Consider the following 15,690-nt stretch of genomic DNA (forward strand, 5'->3'; position numbering starts at 1 on the left):
AGGTGTCTGTGGGGAGTGGACACTCTGTTGGACACACCTTCCTGCTGTCTCACTGGGAAGCAGGAATCTTCGAACATAAATCTTCACCATTTTCCACCTGAATTCTGCCTCAGCACCAATGTAACAGAGCCAGCTGGATTTCAGAACCAATGGCTGAAACTTCTCCTATTACCATGTTCCTCTATTTAACAGCATGTATGTATGTCAGATGATTGTGCTAATGGGAATTAGAAGCCAACACAGTGAATCAGCTCCTCTGTTAATGGAAGGACCTGTTAAATTTATAACGCTGACGGAGCTATCTGGATTCATACTTACAATTCAACAAGAATCTAGGCTGTGTGGATCCACTCATGGGGCAATTCAAGAGCTACAAGATTCTGACTGTGGGGTTGGTCTTTCTGGTTTTGGTAAGTACTTTCCCTGCCTCTTGCTGGCTTGCTTACCACTTCTCCCTATGTGTAGATTTGTTAACTTCTTTAATCTTGGAGCGTTGACTGGGGGAAGGTGTCATTCTTCCAACTTCTAATGCTGAGGGATATTTGGAGCTTCAACTGCCGGGAGAACATCTACAAGGACCGGGAGCAGGTACCATGTGTTGGGGTCCATCAGGAAATCTAAGCTCAGAAGTTGTCCAGCAAAGTCCCAAGGAGAACGGTATGGACAAATACCTGGACTATTGCTGGGGAGCCCTGAGCAAATGTCTTCTTGCCCAACATAGGGCATGAACAGCAGACAAGGGAGCAAGTCTACTTATGCCTAGCTTGGCAAATAAATGGGTTTATTTGGCTTGCTTAGAGGAGGGCAAGTAAGAGGTTGCCCCTAAACAACCACATAAACAAAAAGGCTCTGCACACAACGTCTCCACAGCGGCATAAATGGAGCTCGCCCTGTTATTGGCTGTCACTTTTACATGCTCCAGCACCTTCAGACACCAGCTGAAGCTGGAGCAGAATTGCAGACAGCTGGAAAAGGTGGTGGGAGGGGGTGTGTGAGGCTGCTGGAATTTCAGATAAGGACCTAAGGACTCTCCCCCCAAACCTTGGTTCAACAAGGGAAAGTCTGCAGACTCGGCCTGGCTCAGGCTCCCTTGCCTGTTGTCCCAGCCGCTCTGGTGAAAATGGTAATTAGTGGCTGTGTTCCACACCAGCAATTCCTCAGTTCACTTGCCTTTAGAAGATGTTGTCCTCTCTGTCCAAGATAAGAGAAAAAAGTCTTTTGATGTCTGGTCCTATTTTTAGAATGCATGGGGGAAACGTTAGGAAATAGAAAAAGGTTTATGTACACACATACACACACACACATACACACACAAGGGTTGGGGCTAGCGGTTAAAAGGGGCCAGTAAGAGTGGGAGGGAGATAGACCATAATGGCGTGCGTGTGATGGAAATGCATTGTATACGTGGATGAAACGAACACAGGAAATAAGAAAACAAATTAAGGCTGGGCAGTGATGGCTCCTGCCTTTAATCCCAGAACACAGGAGGCAGAGGCAGAGGCAGGCAGATCTTTGAGTTCAAGGCCAGGCTGGTCTGCAGAGCAAGTCCCAGAAGAGCCAGGGTTACATGGAGAAAGCATGTAACTCAAAAAAATAAAAAAAATAAAAAAACAAAAAACAAAAAACCACAAAAAACAAAAACAAGAAAACATACACACACACACACACACACACACAGAGGAAAGTAGACTGGGAACTATTTGAGATGACAAGGGTGATCACCTGGAAAAGGGAGGAATTCAAAAGAGGGCAATGGAGGGCAGGCTAGAGAGCTCTGGTTAAAAATGCTTGCCTCTGTTGCAGAAGAACCTGCGTTCAGTTACCAGCGCTTATGCCTGGTGGCTCACAATGCCTGTGACTCCAGTTCTGAGAGACCTGACCTTCACAGGCACCTGAACATCTATGGCACACACACACACATACACCTGAATAAAAATAAATCTTAAAAATAGTAGAGAAGTTTATGGCTAGGGATACATACTTTAATCTGAGCAATTAGGAGACAGAGCAGGAGAATCTCTGTGAGTTCTAGACTAGCCTGGTCTAGTTCATGCCAGGTAATGTTACATAGTGAGACTTTTCTCAAATAAACAAACCAAGCAACAACAAAAAATCCTCAGGCCTGCTGAGGTGGCTCAGTGGGCGAAGGTGATTCCTGCTATACTTGACAATCTGAGTCCGGTCTCTTGAGCCTCACATGGTGGAAGGAGGGAACTACCTCTCAAAAGTTATCATCAGAGTTTCACACATGTGCCATGAAATGTGTGCATATACATACCTGCACACAACTGAATGCACATGAAAAAGAGAGAGCAGACTCTTACTGCCTCAGGCAGGTGGGAAGGCTCCCTCATTCCTCCCTGGCTGCAGCACTCAGACTCTCTGGCACTGCACCTTGCCTGGTCATCACATTAAAGCTGTCCCTGGTGCCATTGGCTCAGGTGAGCCAGCCTGAGGTCATGAGATTAAAAAAGCTGACTCCATCCCTTGCCAGCCTGAGGAATGTGGGTAGTGTGGGTATGGGAGAGCTGGTGAGCTAACAAACTCAGCTACTACTATGTATGCATGCATGTATGTGTGTGTGTGTATATTTATTTATATGTGTGTGTGTGTGTGTGTGTGTGTCTGTGTGTGTACATGAGTGCAAGTACACACAGAGTTCAGAAAAGGGTGTCAGATCCCCTGGAGTTGGAGTTATAGGGAATTGTGAGTACTGATGTGGGGTAGACACCAGAGAAGCCTGCTTAGAATGGTTTAAGTCAATAGAAAGTCAGCAGGCCAGAAACTACACTGGACATTCAGGATCCTAGTGTAGCACTGAGTCTTTCTCAGGGTGAGCTTTAAGGCACAGAAACAATATTCTGAGTTGACATACTTCAGTTAACAAAAACAAACCAGCCAGAAGCAAGCTACAAAAGCTAAAAAGCAAGATTAGTATATTATGACTTTCCTAGAACTATATAAACTTGGGTGGATTAGGCCTTGGTTTTAGTTTTGGAAGGTGGTGCTGTCTACATGCTGAATTTTGTACCCTGAATGGCACTTCCATCATCGAGTCAGCTGTGCTAAGATCTGGTGGCCTACTAACATCTGGGGCCCAGTATTTTTGACTTGTCTTAGTAAATGAGTCGAATCCTGGACTTATACTGTTTTAGTTTAAGATTTAGGGCCTCACTGGATTAGCAGAGTCTCACTGCTAATTCAGTTAGAATGAAATTTGAGGACCCATCCAGTGCTGATAGCAGAGTACCTAGCCTGGGGGACTAGAGAACAGTGACTGGTATCAATATTCCCCAAAAAGTGCCAAGAATTATTCTAATTACTCATAAATTACCATAGAAACAACAGGTTTCTTCCAAAGTTAGACATAGTTTTCTTTATCTCATGAGAAGTCTAAGCCTCTCCAGTTTTATAGAACCATTTCTGCAAAAGAATCTGTTGTTGTTTTTAATTCAGAAATGGAAAATTTTAATACCTCTGGGTCTTAATCCACCTATGTACTTAGTTTGGGAAGCATCAGAAGAGGAACATTCATTCAAACCATTACGTGCCCCCAAGCAGTCTCAGGACCCAGTAATGTTCTTGGTATTCATATGAAATAACCCATGAGGCAGGTCCGCAGACATCAGACGGAGGGGAAATGCCTAGGTTAAAAGTTTGGGCTATTAGATACGTTTCAGCACCATATAAGTCCTCTAATGTTAATTCGGGCTCTCCCCAGGAACAGTGAGTTTTGTTAGTCACAGTCAGTGAGCTGACAGCCTGGTTAGTTTCTGTCACTATGTGGTACAGGGAAGGGGCATCTAAGCATAATCAGCAACACTGACTGATTTTGCTTCATTTTTGAAAATGATTAACTCTATCCCCAGAGTCCCTTCCTGCAGCACAGGTTTTTCTTATCTCCCAAGGCCAGAATTTTTTAAAAGGATTTTTTCCCCATGAAGCCTTAGTTTTATAAACCCTGTTTTTGCAATGGAAGCTCCCTTGTTTCTGGCAACCTGGCAATCCAGCCACATGGCACACATAGGATTGTAAACTCTTTCTTTCTATCTCAAAGATAATTGCTATACCTTCCCTGCTATACTTTCTGCATAAACTAGACATGTAAAGTGGGCATCAGCAGGCAAAGGTGAAGATAGATATGGATTGCTGTGTGTAGTCACTCTAGTTAATATATTGCCTGTGTTTGTCTTCCAATGGGTTGTTGTGTGTGGCCACTAGCTAATACCTTCCCTGTGTCTGTCTTTCTCAGCTTACAGTTGAGGTCAGAGAGTGGTGGCAGGTGAACTGTTACACTCTATTCCTACTGTGGAGGACAGCAATTTCTAGGGGAGGCCAAATACCCTCTAGGAGGGCCAAGAATTTCTAATATTCTTTTCCCCAGCAATGAGAAGGCTCTTACTCTATAGATCATAACCTGAGTAGTAAAGGGAGATCAATTGACAGTCTGGGTATATGGAGGACTTTCTTTTTCCTCTTCTGAGAGCCAGCATCAGATTAATCAATTATGCTCTCTAGGCTCAGGTGCCTGGCTTGGATCGTAATCCTCTCTGTTAAAGTAACTACTTCAGCCCCAATATCCTTGTTTTCATCTTTCATGTCCTGACACTCATGGTTGAGCACTGGGTCGTCAGAAAAGAGGTAGCTGAACTGATTGATGGCAGAGGCTTCCTCAAATAGGACTTGAAAATGAGCTAGGCATAGGGCATGTTACTGGGTCACAGAGTCATTAGATAGCTGGTGTTTTGGTGCTCTGCAAAGGAGGGCCTCAGCTGTCCCATGGGGTGCTGTGGGTCTAACATCTTGACCCCAAGTTAACTTGTTTTTGTTGTTGTTCTCTTGTTTAGCTTTTTTATTACCCTAGCAGTGGTTACCATAGCTCTTAGACAGATGGGTCATCCTGTGGCTGCCACAGGGTACAAATGCTTGGATAGTATGTCACAGGCCATTTCCATGGCCATGGGTATCTGTAAGTCTAACTGCATTCATCAACAAAGAAGACGATAGTGGCCTCCACTTTATGTTAAAGGTCTTGTTCCAATCAGGTCTGTTGTTAAGACACTTTTTAAAGCCACCTCCAGCAATTTATTTATATCTTGAAACTTTTTAATCTTTTATGTTTTTTTTTTCTGATATTTGGGCCAAGGGGTGACAAAGAAATATTCTTTAGCAGCTATCTTTAATCCTTTGAAAAGGAACTAGCTAAATTGTTTAAAGTCTCCTTGTTTAGTTTTGGTCAGAAAGGAAAATATGTTATGTCTAGGCTGCATGGCTGACACAGATCCCCTGCCCAGCCCAGGCCCCGCCCCCCATTTAAAAAAATTTTTTTTCAGAGATTGCTGGATTGTATGGCTCATTGGTTAAATTATGCTTCCCTGGGTCTGCTTAGAGCAGGCATGGGGCAGAGAAAATGCCCACCCGAATTACCTATTTTCCCATCTCTGTGTGCATTCTGCTTAGATGGCAGGGGTCCCTGGATGAGAGGCCCACCTCCACCCAGAGACCAACTCTGACAGTGAGCAGGTGTCAATCAACACACCTAGCAAGTGCTCCTGCTCCCAGAGTGGACAAGTAGAGGTGTTTTAAGTTTCTCTGGGTGACATGGCAGAGTGAAAATGATTCGGGTCATCCACAGGACAGGGCACAGGTCTTAAGCCTAGTGAGTGGAGTGTCTCACACCAGAGAAAGCCACTTGTCAATATGGGGAAACAAAACTTATAGACACACACACACACACACATACACACACACACACACACACAGAGAGAGAGAGAGAGAGAGAGAGAGAGAGAGAGAGAGAGAGAGAGAGAGAGAGAGAGAGAGCACATATTCATACACTTGAACAGACAGAGGGACTCAGTCTTGTCTCATAGGGATCCAAGATACTGGATGAGCAGACAAGTCCAACCTCTCTTATGTGTCTAGAAAGAAGCCACTTTATCCAGACTCACCTCCAGAGGTGACAGACCAGGCCACTTTCTAATTTATTTGCTTTTGGGGAAGAGATGTCGGATCCCTCTGAAGAGTTAGGCAGTGATTGACTAAAGGGAATGTTCAAGCCCTGGAAACTTGAACATCTCAGATTGCACACTAGGAGTTCCCTGACTACTGCACTCTTCCTTGTTCCAAGGGGCTCTGACCTCCATAGTGTCTCAAGGTCTCGCCTCTGTTGTTTCGCTGGAGCTTCCAGAAATAATGTGGGGTGTTCACCCCAGAAGATTGCTTGGACATAGGCTTAAGTCAGTAGAAAATTTTTATTATGAGGCCAGTGACTATTCTAGGTGTTTGGGATCACAGTGTAGCCCAGAGCATTTCTCAGGGTGAGCTTTGAAGCAGCAAACCATGTCCTTGGTGAATGCAGTTCAGTTAACAAGAGCAGAACTACAGAAGCCTAAAAGCAACAGTAGTGCATTTAAGAGACTTTCCCATAACTATGACCTTTGCCAGATTAGGTCTTTGGTCTTGGCAGGTGATGCTGTCTGTGTACTGAGTTTTTAGCAGGAATGACACTTCTTTCATGGAGTCAGTTGTGCTAAGGTCTGGGACTCTGTGACAGGTATTGGGAACTGAACTGTCGTCCTCTGAAAAAGTAATATTGTTTTTTAGCCAACAAGGTCACATCTCCAAATAGTGCCACAAGCATATTCAAACCAGCAAATTCCACTTCCTGCCCCCACAGGCTTGTTCAAACACATGAATCTATCTATGGGTGGCCATAACTAACCATAGCATAATACAAATTACATTTATTCCAACTTCAAAAGTCCCCATAATCTATAGCAGTCTCAACAATGTTAAAAGTCCAAGGTTCAAAGATTTTTCTGAGATTTGTACAATCACTTAACTGTGATCTCATATAAAATCAAAATAAAAAAGCAGATGACAGACTTTCAACGTCACAGGATATACATTGCCATTTCAAAATGTCACATTGAGGAAATGTACCAAAGCAAGACTAAAAACTGGTGGAGCAAACTCTAAAGTCTGCATTTCCATGTCTGATGTCCAAGTGCTCTTCAGATCTCCAGCTCGTTTCAGCACTGTGGACTGCAACAGATTCCTCTCTTTGGCTGGTTCCAGTTCCTCTTAGCAGCTCTCCGTGGCATGTATCACCTGGCTCTGGCATCTCTACATCTTGGGGTCTCCAAGGCACCTTTAACTTTACAGCTTCTTGTTCTAATGGCTGGCGTCCACACATGATCTTCTAGCATTTTCCAAAGGGCTTGGGTCACTTCTCCAGCTCTGCCCTCCATAGCATTCTAGGTTCTGGCTAACTCCACTCCACAGCTGATGCTGTTCTTGGTGGTCATCACTATCAACATTCACTCTCAGACCAGGAGGGGAGGCTTTGCAATTTCCCAAAGACTAGCTTAGGGAGGGTTTTTCCAATTTTCCATGGTCTGAGGCATTGGGGTCCTTGACATAGCTGTATCCATGTCAATAGCATACATTCACTCAGGAATTCACCCATTCAGGCCTTGATCTACTTCCCTGGGAACTCTGCTTTCAGATTACCTGAAACTATTGAATTTCCTGCTACTACCTACTGAAGTCTGGGACTATAAATATGCCATACCTGGCCTTTTTCCATGCTTATTAATGCTATAATAAGTTTGTAATTTACAAACACAAATAGAAGTAACTTAGATGCTGATCCTCACTGTACTCAATATACAGGTTAGTCAAGTGGCATTTATATGCATATATTATATACTACCCATGTCCATGAACATAGTATTCAGGTGAACCTTCACAGAATCCATTTCCTGGCCTCCTTAGCCCCATTTCTTAGTTCTACCTACCCAAAATCTTGTTGACCTACCAATGTACACAGTGAAATTCCTCTCCATTCTTTCTTTCCACTGCCAGTTTAGATTTTTAAGTTCTTGGGTCTGAGGTGTCTTGTCGCGTCCCTCTTGACCAGCAAGCAAGACGCAACCACAGGTTCTTCTTAAAGCAGTTTACTCAGGCAGCTACTCTTTACAAAATCCCCTTCCAATTCCCCCAGCCTCTCTTGGTATATCCCCTTTGTTTTTCCCCACTCAAGCTACAACCACGTCCCCACCAATCACCACAGGTCACAGCACCTCACCAGGCAGGTTTGCTCAGCCAATCAGGGATTAGGGGCGTGCCATCCACCAAATATGGGCTTATTTACTACCTGGAACAGACTTCCATCTGTCCGCTGGCCAGGGAGTCCAGAATGGCTCCCCACAATTCCCCCTTTTATATTCTTTTGAAGTGGGTGAAGATAGAGGTCTGATCCCCAGTGTGCAGAAATAGGGGCCATGTACAGGATTGACTCTTAGGCTCACAGGTTTTTACCCAGAGCAACCCTGACCTGCTCCCGTGCCGTTTTTCCTGGGGGAAGGACACTAGGACACTCAACCCTCATGCAATCAGACATATCTCCCAGAGATTGTCAAACAGCTTCCAGACTAACCTCTGTGCAGTGCTTAGCCTTATAACCCTACAGAGCGATGGCTTCATTGTTCATTCTTCATGGCAGCAAACCAAATCTGAGGTGACTGCCCTGCTTCCCTGTGGCAAAAGCTTGCACCACTTTGGCAGCAGTGCAGACCTGGGCATTCGAAACTGATGCGTACACCATACACACAACATGCATGCCAAAATAAAGGCCACGGCGAGGGCACCCATCCCAGTCCATTCTTTCCCAGTGCCAAGACAGGATCCACTCAGGTAGATTTCACAGTGGCAATCACCGAGCGAAACTCATTCATCTTGCCATCAAAATTTGTAGTCCAATTTCTTAACACCGACAGTATCCTCCATCTGGGTTCCGCAACCATCATGGGCAGACACATGCTCATCACCAGCAAGGTCAGCTTCTTCATTTTGACAGCGTCGCACTAGCCGCTCTGGAACCCACACTGGCTCTGCGCGATTCTGTGAAAACATGCAAACAGACCCTCTCCCCCAGGCTAACACGGGATCTGGACCATTCCATGATCCTGTAAGCACATCCTTCCATTTAGCATACCCCAGTTCACTGGGGCTGGTATTAGCATGTCGTTCAGCAGCAGAACGACCTTCCTTATCCAATTGCAAAAAATTTAAGGTAAAAAGAGTTAATGAGATTCTTATCTTTGGGGTTTGGCCACAGCCTATTCCCCCTTTTTGTTTTATTAATAATTCTTTTAAGGTTCTATGTGCTCGTTCAATGATTCCTTGGCTTTGAGGATTATATGGCAGGCCGTGTTTAACTTGTACTTCCATCTGTTGACAAAAAGACACTAGGGTTTTGGCAGTATATGCAGGGCCATTATCTGTTTTAAGTTGTTGGGGTTTACCCCAAGCAGCCCAGGCCTCCAAACAATGCTGTATAACGTGGGAGGCCTTTTCCCCTGCCATGGGAGATGCATAAACTATTCCTGAACATGTGTCAATGGATACATGAATGTATTTCAATTTGCCAAATTCTGAAAAATGTGTCACATCCATCTGCCACACCTGTAGAGGGAGCAATCCTCTAGGATTCACTCCATAAGAAGGTGAGTGTTGAAACTCAAGGCAACCTCCACAGGTAATGACTACATCCCGAGCTTGGGCTCTAGAGATTCCAAATTTTCTCTGCAGAGTTTTAGCATTAACATGAAATTTAGAATGAAATTGTGAGGCTAACTCTATAGGGGATGCTAAAAATATGAACTCCATACGAGTATAATTATCCACACTATCATTTCCCCTACTTAAGGGTCCTGGAAGCCCACTATGGGCACGGACATGTCCAATATATAATGGTTGGCGTCTTTCCCACAGCAACTTCTGTAATTGTAAGGCCAAGGCTTGGATGGTACTACGAGCTTTTATTTGACCAGCCACTTCTAGGGATAAAACTAAATTAACTACATATTGTGAATCTGAAATTAGATTAAAAGGAAAATCACAATCTTTAAAGACCTCAATAACTATTTGTAATTCCACCATCTGCAGAGTACAGGGATAATACTGTCTGACCACAGGATCTTTCCCCTCTACCATATATACTCCACATCCGGTTTTTGATCCATCAGTAAACATGTTAACTGCATCCTTAATGGGTGTTTTCCTCACCACTTGAGGAAAAATGACTGGATGTTCCTTAAAAAAGGTCATTAACGGATGTTTGGGATAATGATTATCAAATGGGCCCTCATTAATACAAGCTAAAATAGCCCACTCATCAATATTTGCTGTTAGGACCTTTTGCTGATACCTATCATAAGGGATTGCAATAGAGCTGGGTTTTATACCAAAAAATTGTAAACAATGCTGAATTCCCAACAAGGCTAAAGAAGCCACTGTTGTAGGGTAATGATCTAATGTCCTCCCAGCAGATATTTTGGAATGGATCCATAACAATGGACCTTCTTGCCACAATAATCCTGTGGGTTGCATTTCAGTATGTAATATTATCAAAATGATGGGTAACCCTTCTCTACAACGCTGAAGCTGGGCTTTAATCAATTCTTCTTCCACTAGGGTAAGGGCCTTTCTAGCCTCAGGTGTTAATTTCCTTTTGGAACTTAACTCTGAGTCTCCTTCTAAAATTTGAAACAAAGTATGCAAGGAATCAACCCTCAACTGTATCTTTTGAGGCCAAACGGCCGAAGGGGCGATCCTTGCTCCTAAACAGGATACTATTTTATCTTGTTGCACTTTCTCTGGTGCAATATGTAAACCCCATTGCCTCAAACTCTCCACCATCTTTCCATAGGCTTCCTGCAAATACTTTTCATCCTTTGCTGCAAGCAGGATGTCACCCATGTAATGAACACAGCGAAGTTTGGGATATTTTTTCCTAATTGGTTCCAATGCTTTTCCTACATAAAGCTGGCACATGGTAGGACTATTAGCCATTCCTTGAGGCAACACCACCCACTCAAATCTTTGATCAGGCTCTTCATGATAACAGGAGGGCAAAGTAAAAGCAAATCTAACACTATCTTTCAAATCCAAGGGAGTGGAAAAGAAACAATCCTTAATATCAATTGCTATCAGAGGCCATTTTTCTGGCAGGGCAGATAAGAGAGGCAGACCCCTCTGAATGGAGCCCATCACCTGCATCTGTGCATTAATAGCTTGCAGATCCTGTAATAACCTCCATTTGCCAGATTTCTTTCTGATAACAAAAATTGGGGTATTCCATGGAGATACAGAAGGCTGAATATGACCCCAAAAATATAGTTTTGTGCCCTTCGCTCTTAGCAGCTCATTGAGCGCTGAAAAAATTGGGTGTGACTGTGACGACCCCATACCTAGTCTTTCACACCCCACACAGTTGCCACAGCAACAAAAAAAGCTCAGAAAAATTATTCTACTGGCTAGAAAAAGAAAGTAACCCATAGACTGTCCCTATTACCCCCTCTTACTTTCACTTTCTCTTCTCCAGAGCCAGAGAGCCTTCTTGTCTCCAGAGCCGGAGAGCCTTATTGTCTCTTTACCGAGAGCCTTACTGTCTCTTTACTGAGAGCCTTATTGTCTCTTTACCGAGAACCTAATCCCAATCCCGGGATAGTGAGTTACTTACCATACTCATCCTGTCGACAGACCCTGACTGCAGAAAGTTCTGAACCTCTTCGGTGGGGGAATCAGGTTCCCGGGTTTTGGCACCATTTGTCGTGTCCCTCTTGACCAGCAAGCAAGACGCAACCACAGGTTCTTCTTAAAGCAGTTTACTCAGGCAGCTACTCTTTACAAAATCCCCTTCCAATTCCCCCCGAGCCTCTCTTGGTATATCCCCTTTGTTTTTCCCCACTCAAGCCACAACCACGCCCCCACCAATCACCACAGGTCACAGCACCTCACCAGGCAGGCTTGCTCAGCCAATCAGGGATTAGGGGTGTACCATCCACCAAATATGGGCTTGTTTACTACCTGGAACAGACTTCCATCTGTCCGCTGGCCAGGGAGTCCAGAATGGCTCCCCACAGTGTCTGTAAGCAACCAAGCTACTGTTCTCTAGCATATCAGACAATGTCAACAATGGGATCAGCAAGATGGCTCAGCATGTGAGGGAGCTAGTTACCAAGTCTAATAACCTGAACTTGATCCCCTGGACATGGAGAAAGGAAAGAAATGACCCTACAAATTGTCCTCTGATGTTCACAATCAGGCCACAGGATGTGTGCATATGCATGCATGTGTGCGCACCTGAGCGCGTGCACGTGCGCGCGCACACACACACACACATCACACACCCTGTTTAGAAAGAAAATACAAACTCAACAGGCATTCAAAGCTGGATAAATGGCTCAGTGGTTAAAAGCATTGACTGCTCTTACTGAGTCCCTAGGTTCAGTTCCCAGAAGTCATGGTGCACATCACAACCATTTGTACCTTGAGTTTCCATTGAGTCAATGTTCTCTCTGGTCTCCTTGGGCACCAGACTTTCATATCGTACATAGATAGACGAAAGCAAAATCCTCATACACTTACATTAAAAAAAAAGATGAAGAAGAGTACCACTGGGCCCCCCAATTTCCCTGTTAACATGGGGTGACTCCAGTGGCAATTTCCAGAAATTCTAGTAACACAATCACGTTAGCCTTGAGATGTTTCTTTCATATAAAGGTCATGGTGACTCAAATGCAAGGCTTATTGACAGAAAGACAGAAAGACACAGGCAGATAGGGCACCTAGGTGCTACTCAGCCAATAGGAACACCTTCTTTGCCGGGTGGTGGTGGCAGTGGCACACTCCTTTAATCCCAGCACTTGGGAGGCAGAGGCAGGCAGATTTCTGGGTTCGAGGCCAGCCTGGTCTACAAAGTGAGTTCTAGGACAGCCAGGGCTACACAGAAAAACCCTGTCTCAAAAAACAAAACAAAACAAAACAAAACAAAACAAAACAAAACAAAACAAAACAAAACAAAACAGGAACACCTCCTTCGAGGAAGAAAATGGAACACACACAGCATGATGGCATAATCCTTTCTCTTTACCACAGGTATTCTGCTTCATGATGCCTTGGCCTGAGCCCATGATCCATTGGCTCCCACAACCCAGTACTGTCCCTGAGTATGTCTCAGAATCCATCGACTGGGACTCTCTGCCTCAAGAACTCCCCAACCTGACCAGCCTTCTATATTGGCCTCCAACTGGTGAAGACGGGCATGATTTTTTGGCCTCTACCAGCCCCAGAACCACCACATACTGCTTGAAGGGTTCAGCCCACACCACCTTTACTCTGGGAAGTAACCTAGAAGCCATCCTTGTGGCTAGGGATCACCGAGGAAGAGCTAAAGTTCATGGTGGAGATCTGTTTCGGGCACAGCTGCTGGGCCCAGAATTGAGAGCAGGAGTCCCAGGGGAGGTGAAGGATCTAGAGAATGGCACTTACCTCTTGTCCTTCCCCCTGCTCTGGGCTGGACGGGCCCAGGTGCAAGTGCGGCTGATCCACTCCAGTGAGGCAGTTAGGGTCCTGCAAAGAGTCTGGAGAGAAAAACGAGCCACTGTTGATTTTAGAGGGTATTTCCGAGGAACAGATGGCCCTCTAGAGACTGTCATCTGTAACGTGGACCCCCAGTCAACTGGAGCCAAAGGGCCTACCTGCCAGTACAAGGATGTGGTTTCTGGGGAGAGCTGGTTCTGTGCTCAACCTTCTACTTTGCCCTGCAATGCTTTAGTGGGTCACTCAAGTGGAAGTTATCTGAAGGTGACCACGTCACATGATGAAGCCCTGCTGGCTGGGTAAGAAATCTAGAATCTTGAATGAGTCCCAATTTTAACCATAGGCATGTGGAGATGAGAAGACAACTAGAGGAAGTTAGTTCTCTCCTTCCACCATGTGGGACCCAGGTATCAACTCAGTCTATTGGGCTTGGTAGCAAGAACATGGTTGTCATCATCTTCATCATCACCATTATCATCATCACCATCATCCTCATCATCAACCATCATTTAGAGATTCCTACACCTGGAGTGAACTTGAGTTTCTTGTGTGGTTGAGAGTGATCTTTTTTATTAGATATTTTCTTCATTTACATTTCAAATGCTATCCCAAAAGTCCCCTATACCCTCCCCCAGCCCTGCTCCCCTACCCACCCACTCCCACTCCTTGGCCCTGGTGTTCCCCTGTACTGTGGCATATAAAGTTTGCAAGACCAAGGAGCCTCTCTTCCCACCTTTTAATGAAGGCAGAAAAGTTAAGAGTTCAAGGACTCCTTGGCCTGGGGTGAATGAGCATAAAACCCTGTGTCAAAAAAGCAGGGGTGGGGTGGGAAGGCACGGGTTGGAGGAGGGTATTATATTCCCTAGTGACCGTTTGTGTAAGAACAATGACAAAATTTATTATTTTTTCTAGACTTTAGTGGCAGGAAAATTTGATTTTCTCATGTGCTATGGAGCTCTGTTTCTTATAAAAGAGAACTATGTGACTCTTCTATTATCTTAACTATTAGTGAACTGATAACACCTTTTTTTTTTTTCTTTGTATATTCCTCCTAACGACTATACTCACCCTATGTTAGTGTGCGCACTCTATTGTAGTGACCCAGATTTAGGCATAGGACAAGTAACCAGTCAGCCATGGTCTGCTCTTTGCAAGTCTAATTTTCACTCGGTCAACCTCCCTCAACGCTCACACTCAGTGTTTCTTCAGGAATGTGACTGACCAGAAACTCCCTTCAGGTGTACCTCCAATCCTGGTCATACCAGCAGCCCAGGGGAACATGAGTAACATGGGTGAGTGAGGCTGGAACAGGTTGGGGCTGGGGATGGGCATCAGCTTGGATGGGTTTGATATGTGTGCATGTCTTGTGATTGTATTTTGGGTGTTTATCTGGATCTGTGTGTGTGTTTCTGTGTTTATCTGTGTGTGTCTCTGTTCTCTGTGTGTATACATGTGTTAGGGTGTAGATGTGTGTGTGTGCTTGTGTCTGTGTGTTCTGGCATGTGTGTGTGTGTGTGTAATGTGTGTGTGTGTCTGTGTAGTTTATGTGTGTGTCTGAGTGTCTACGCCTCAGTGTCTATCTATCTCTGAGGGTCTATCTCTGTATCTCTGTCTGTTTCTGTGTGTGTATGTGTGTTTGTATGTCTCTGTGTGTGTGCGGTGTGTGTCTGTGTCTTTGTCTGTGTGCCTGTACCTGTGGTATATGGGTGGTGTTCACTCTCTGTGCAGAAGTATATGGACACAAGTCTGGTGTCCGAATGTTCTTCCCGCTTGCTTATTTTATTATCTTATTATTATTTTATCTTATTTTATTTTTCTTTAAGTTGTGTTACATTTTTTTTTTCAGGGAAAGCAGTTTCAACTGGCAGTGATTTGTTATCTGAGAGTGATCAAAGCAGAAAAAATTGGGGACCTGCCAGCCTGAGGGTAGCTGGTTAGATGGTGTACAGGACTCAAGCACGAGGCAAGAGCCAATTCTGCTCTTTCCAGCCACAGCCAGCAGGCATGGGAGGGCCAGTGTCCACAGTATTGCTTGTAGAGGTTCCAAACACGGTGTTTGCATAGTGACTTGCAAGTGCTGAGTGGCCTTGACTAGCCAACCACTCACAGTATTCAAGGGACCCAGCCTCTCTCTTGATGCTCCCTCAGAAAGGAAGAAACTGAAGGCATTGACACCTCCCTCAGAGAAGTAAGGGAGCCCTGGATTTATCACATTCCCAACCCAAAGGTGAACCTGAAGTGGGGGACAAGAGAGATCTATAGGGAACACCCCAACAGCAGACAAAGCTGGAATCTACA

General features: G+C 44.7%; 2 protein-coding genes across 3 annotated transcripts in view; one reads left to right on the forward strand and one right to left on the reverse strand.

Moving 5' to 3' along the window:
* LOC147005390 (NXPE family member 3-like) overlaps positions 1 to 15,690 on the forward strand; it is a 24,005-nt gene continuing 8,315 nt past the window's right edge. The window contains exons 1-3 of the mRNA XM_085837374.1: positions 1 to 410; positions 12,949 to 13,691; positions 14,602 to 14,684. Of these exons, the coding sequence (XP_085693500.1) occupies positions 354 to 410; positions 12,949 to 13,691; positions 14,602 to 14,684 (883 nt within the window). The 5' untranslated portion in view covers positions 1 to 353. The remainder of the gene's footprint in view (positions 411 to 12,948; positions 13,692 to 14,601; positions 14,685 to 15,690) is intronic.
* LOC147005391 (large ribosomal subunit protein eL29-like) overlaps positions 6,236 to 15,690 on the reverse strand; it is a 22,075-nt gene continuing 12,620 nt past the window's right edge. Inside the window, exons 3-4 of one of the 2 annotated variants that reach the window (XM_085837372.1) lie at positions 13,342 to 13,433; positions 6,236 to 6,581 (exon numbers count right to left, since the gene is read on the reverse strand). The gene's annotated coding sequence lies outside the window, so the exon portion shown is untranslated. Of the gene's footprint in view, positions 13,434 to 15,690 lie in introns of both variants that reach the window. The other variant, XM_085837371.1, reaches the window with a different exon arrangement.

Source organism: Mus caroli, unplaced genomic scaffold (genome assembly GCF_978045245.1).
Source record: "Mus caroli unplaced genomic scaffold, Mus_caroli_1 scaffold_4, whole genome shotgun sequence".
Lineage (NCBI taxonomy): Eukaryota > Metazoa > Chordata > Mammalia > Rodentia > Muridae > Mus > Mus caroli.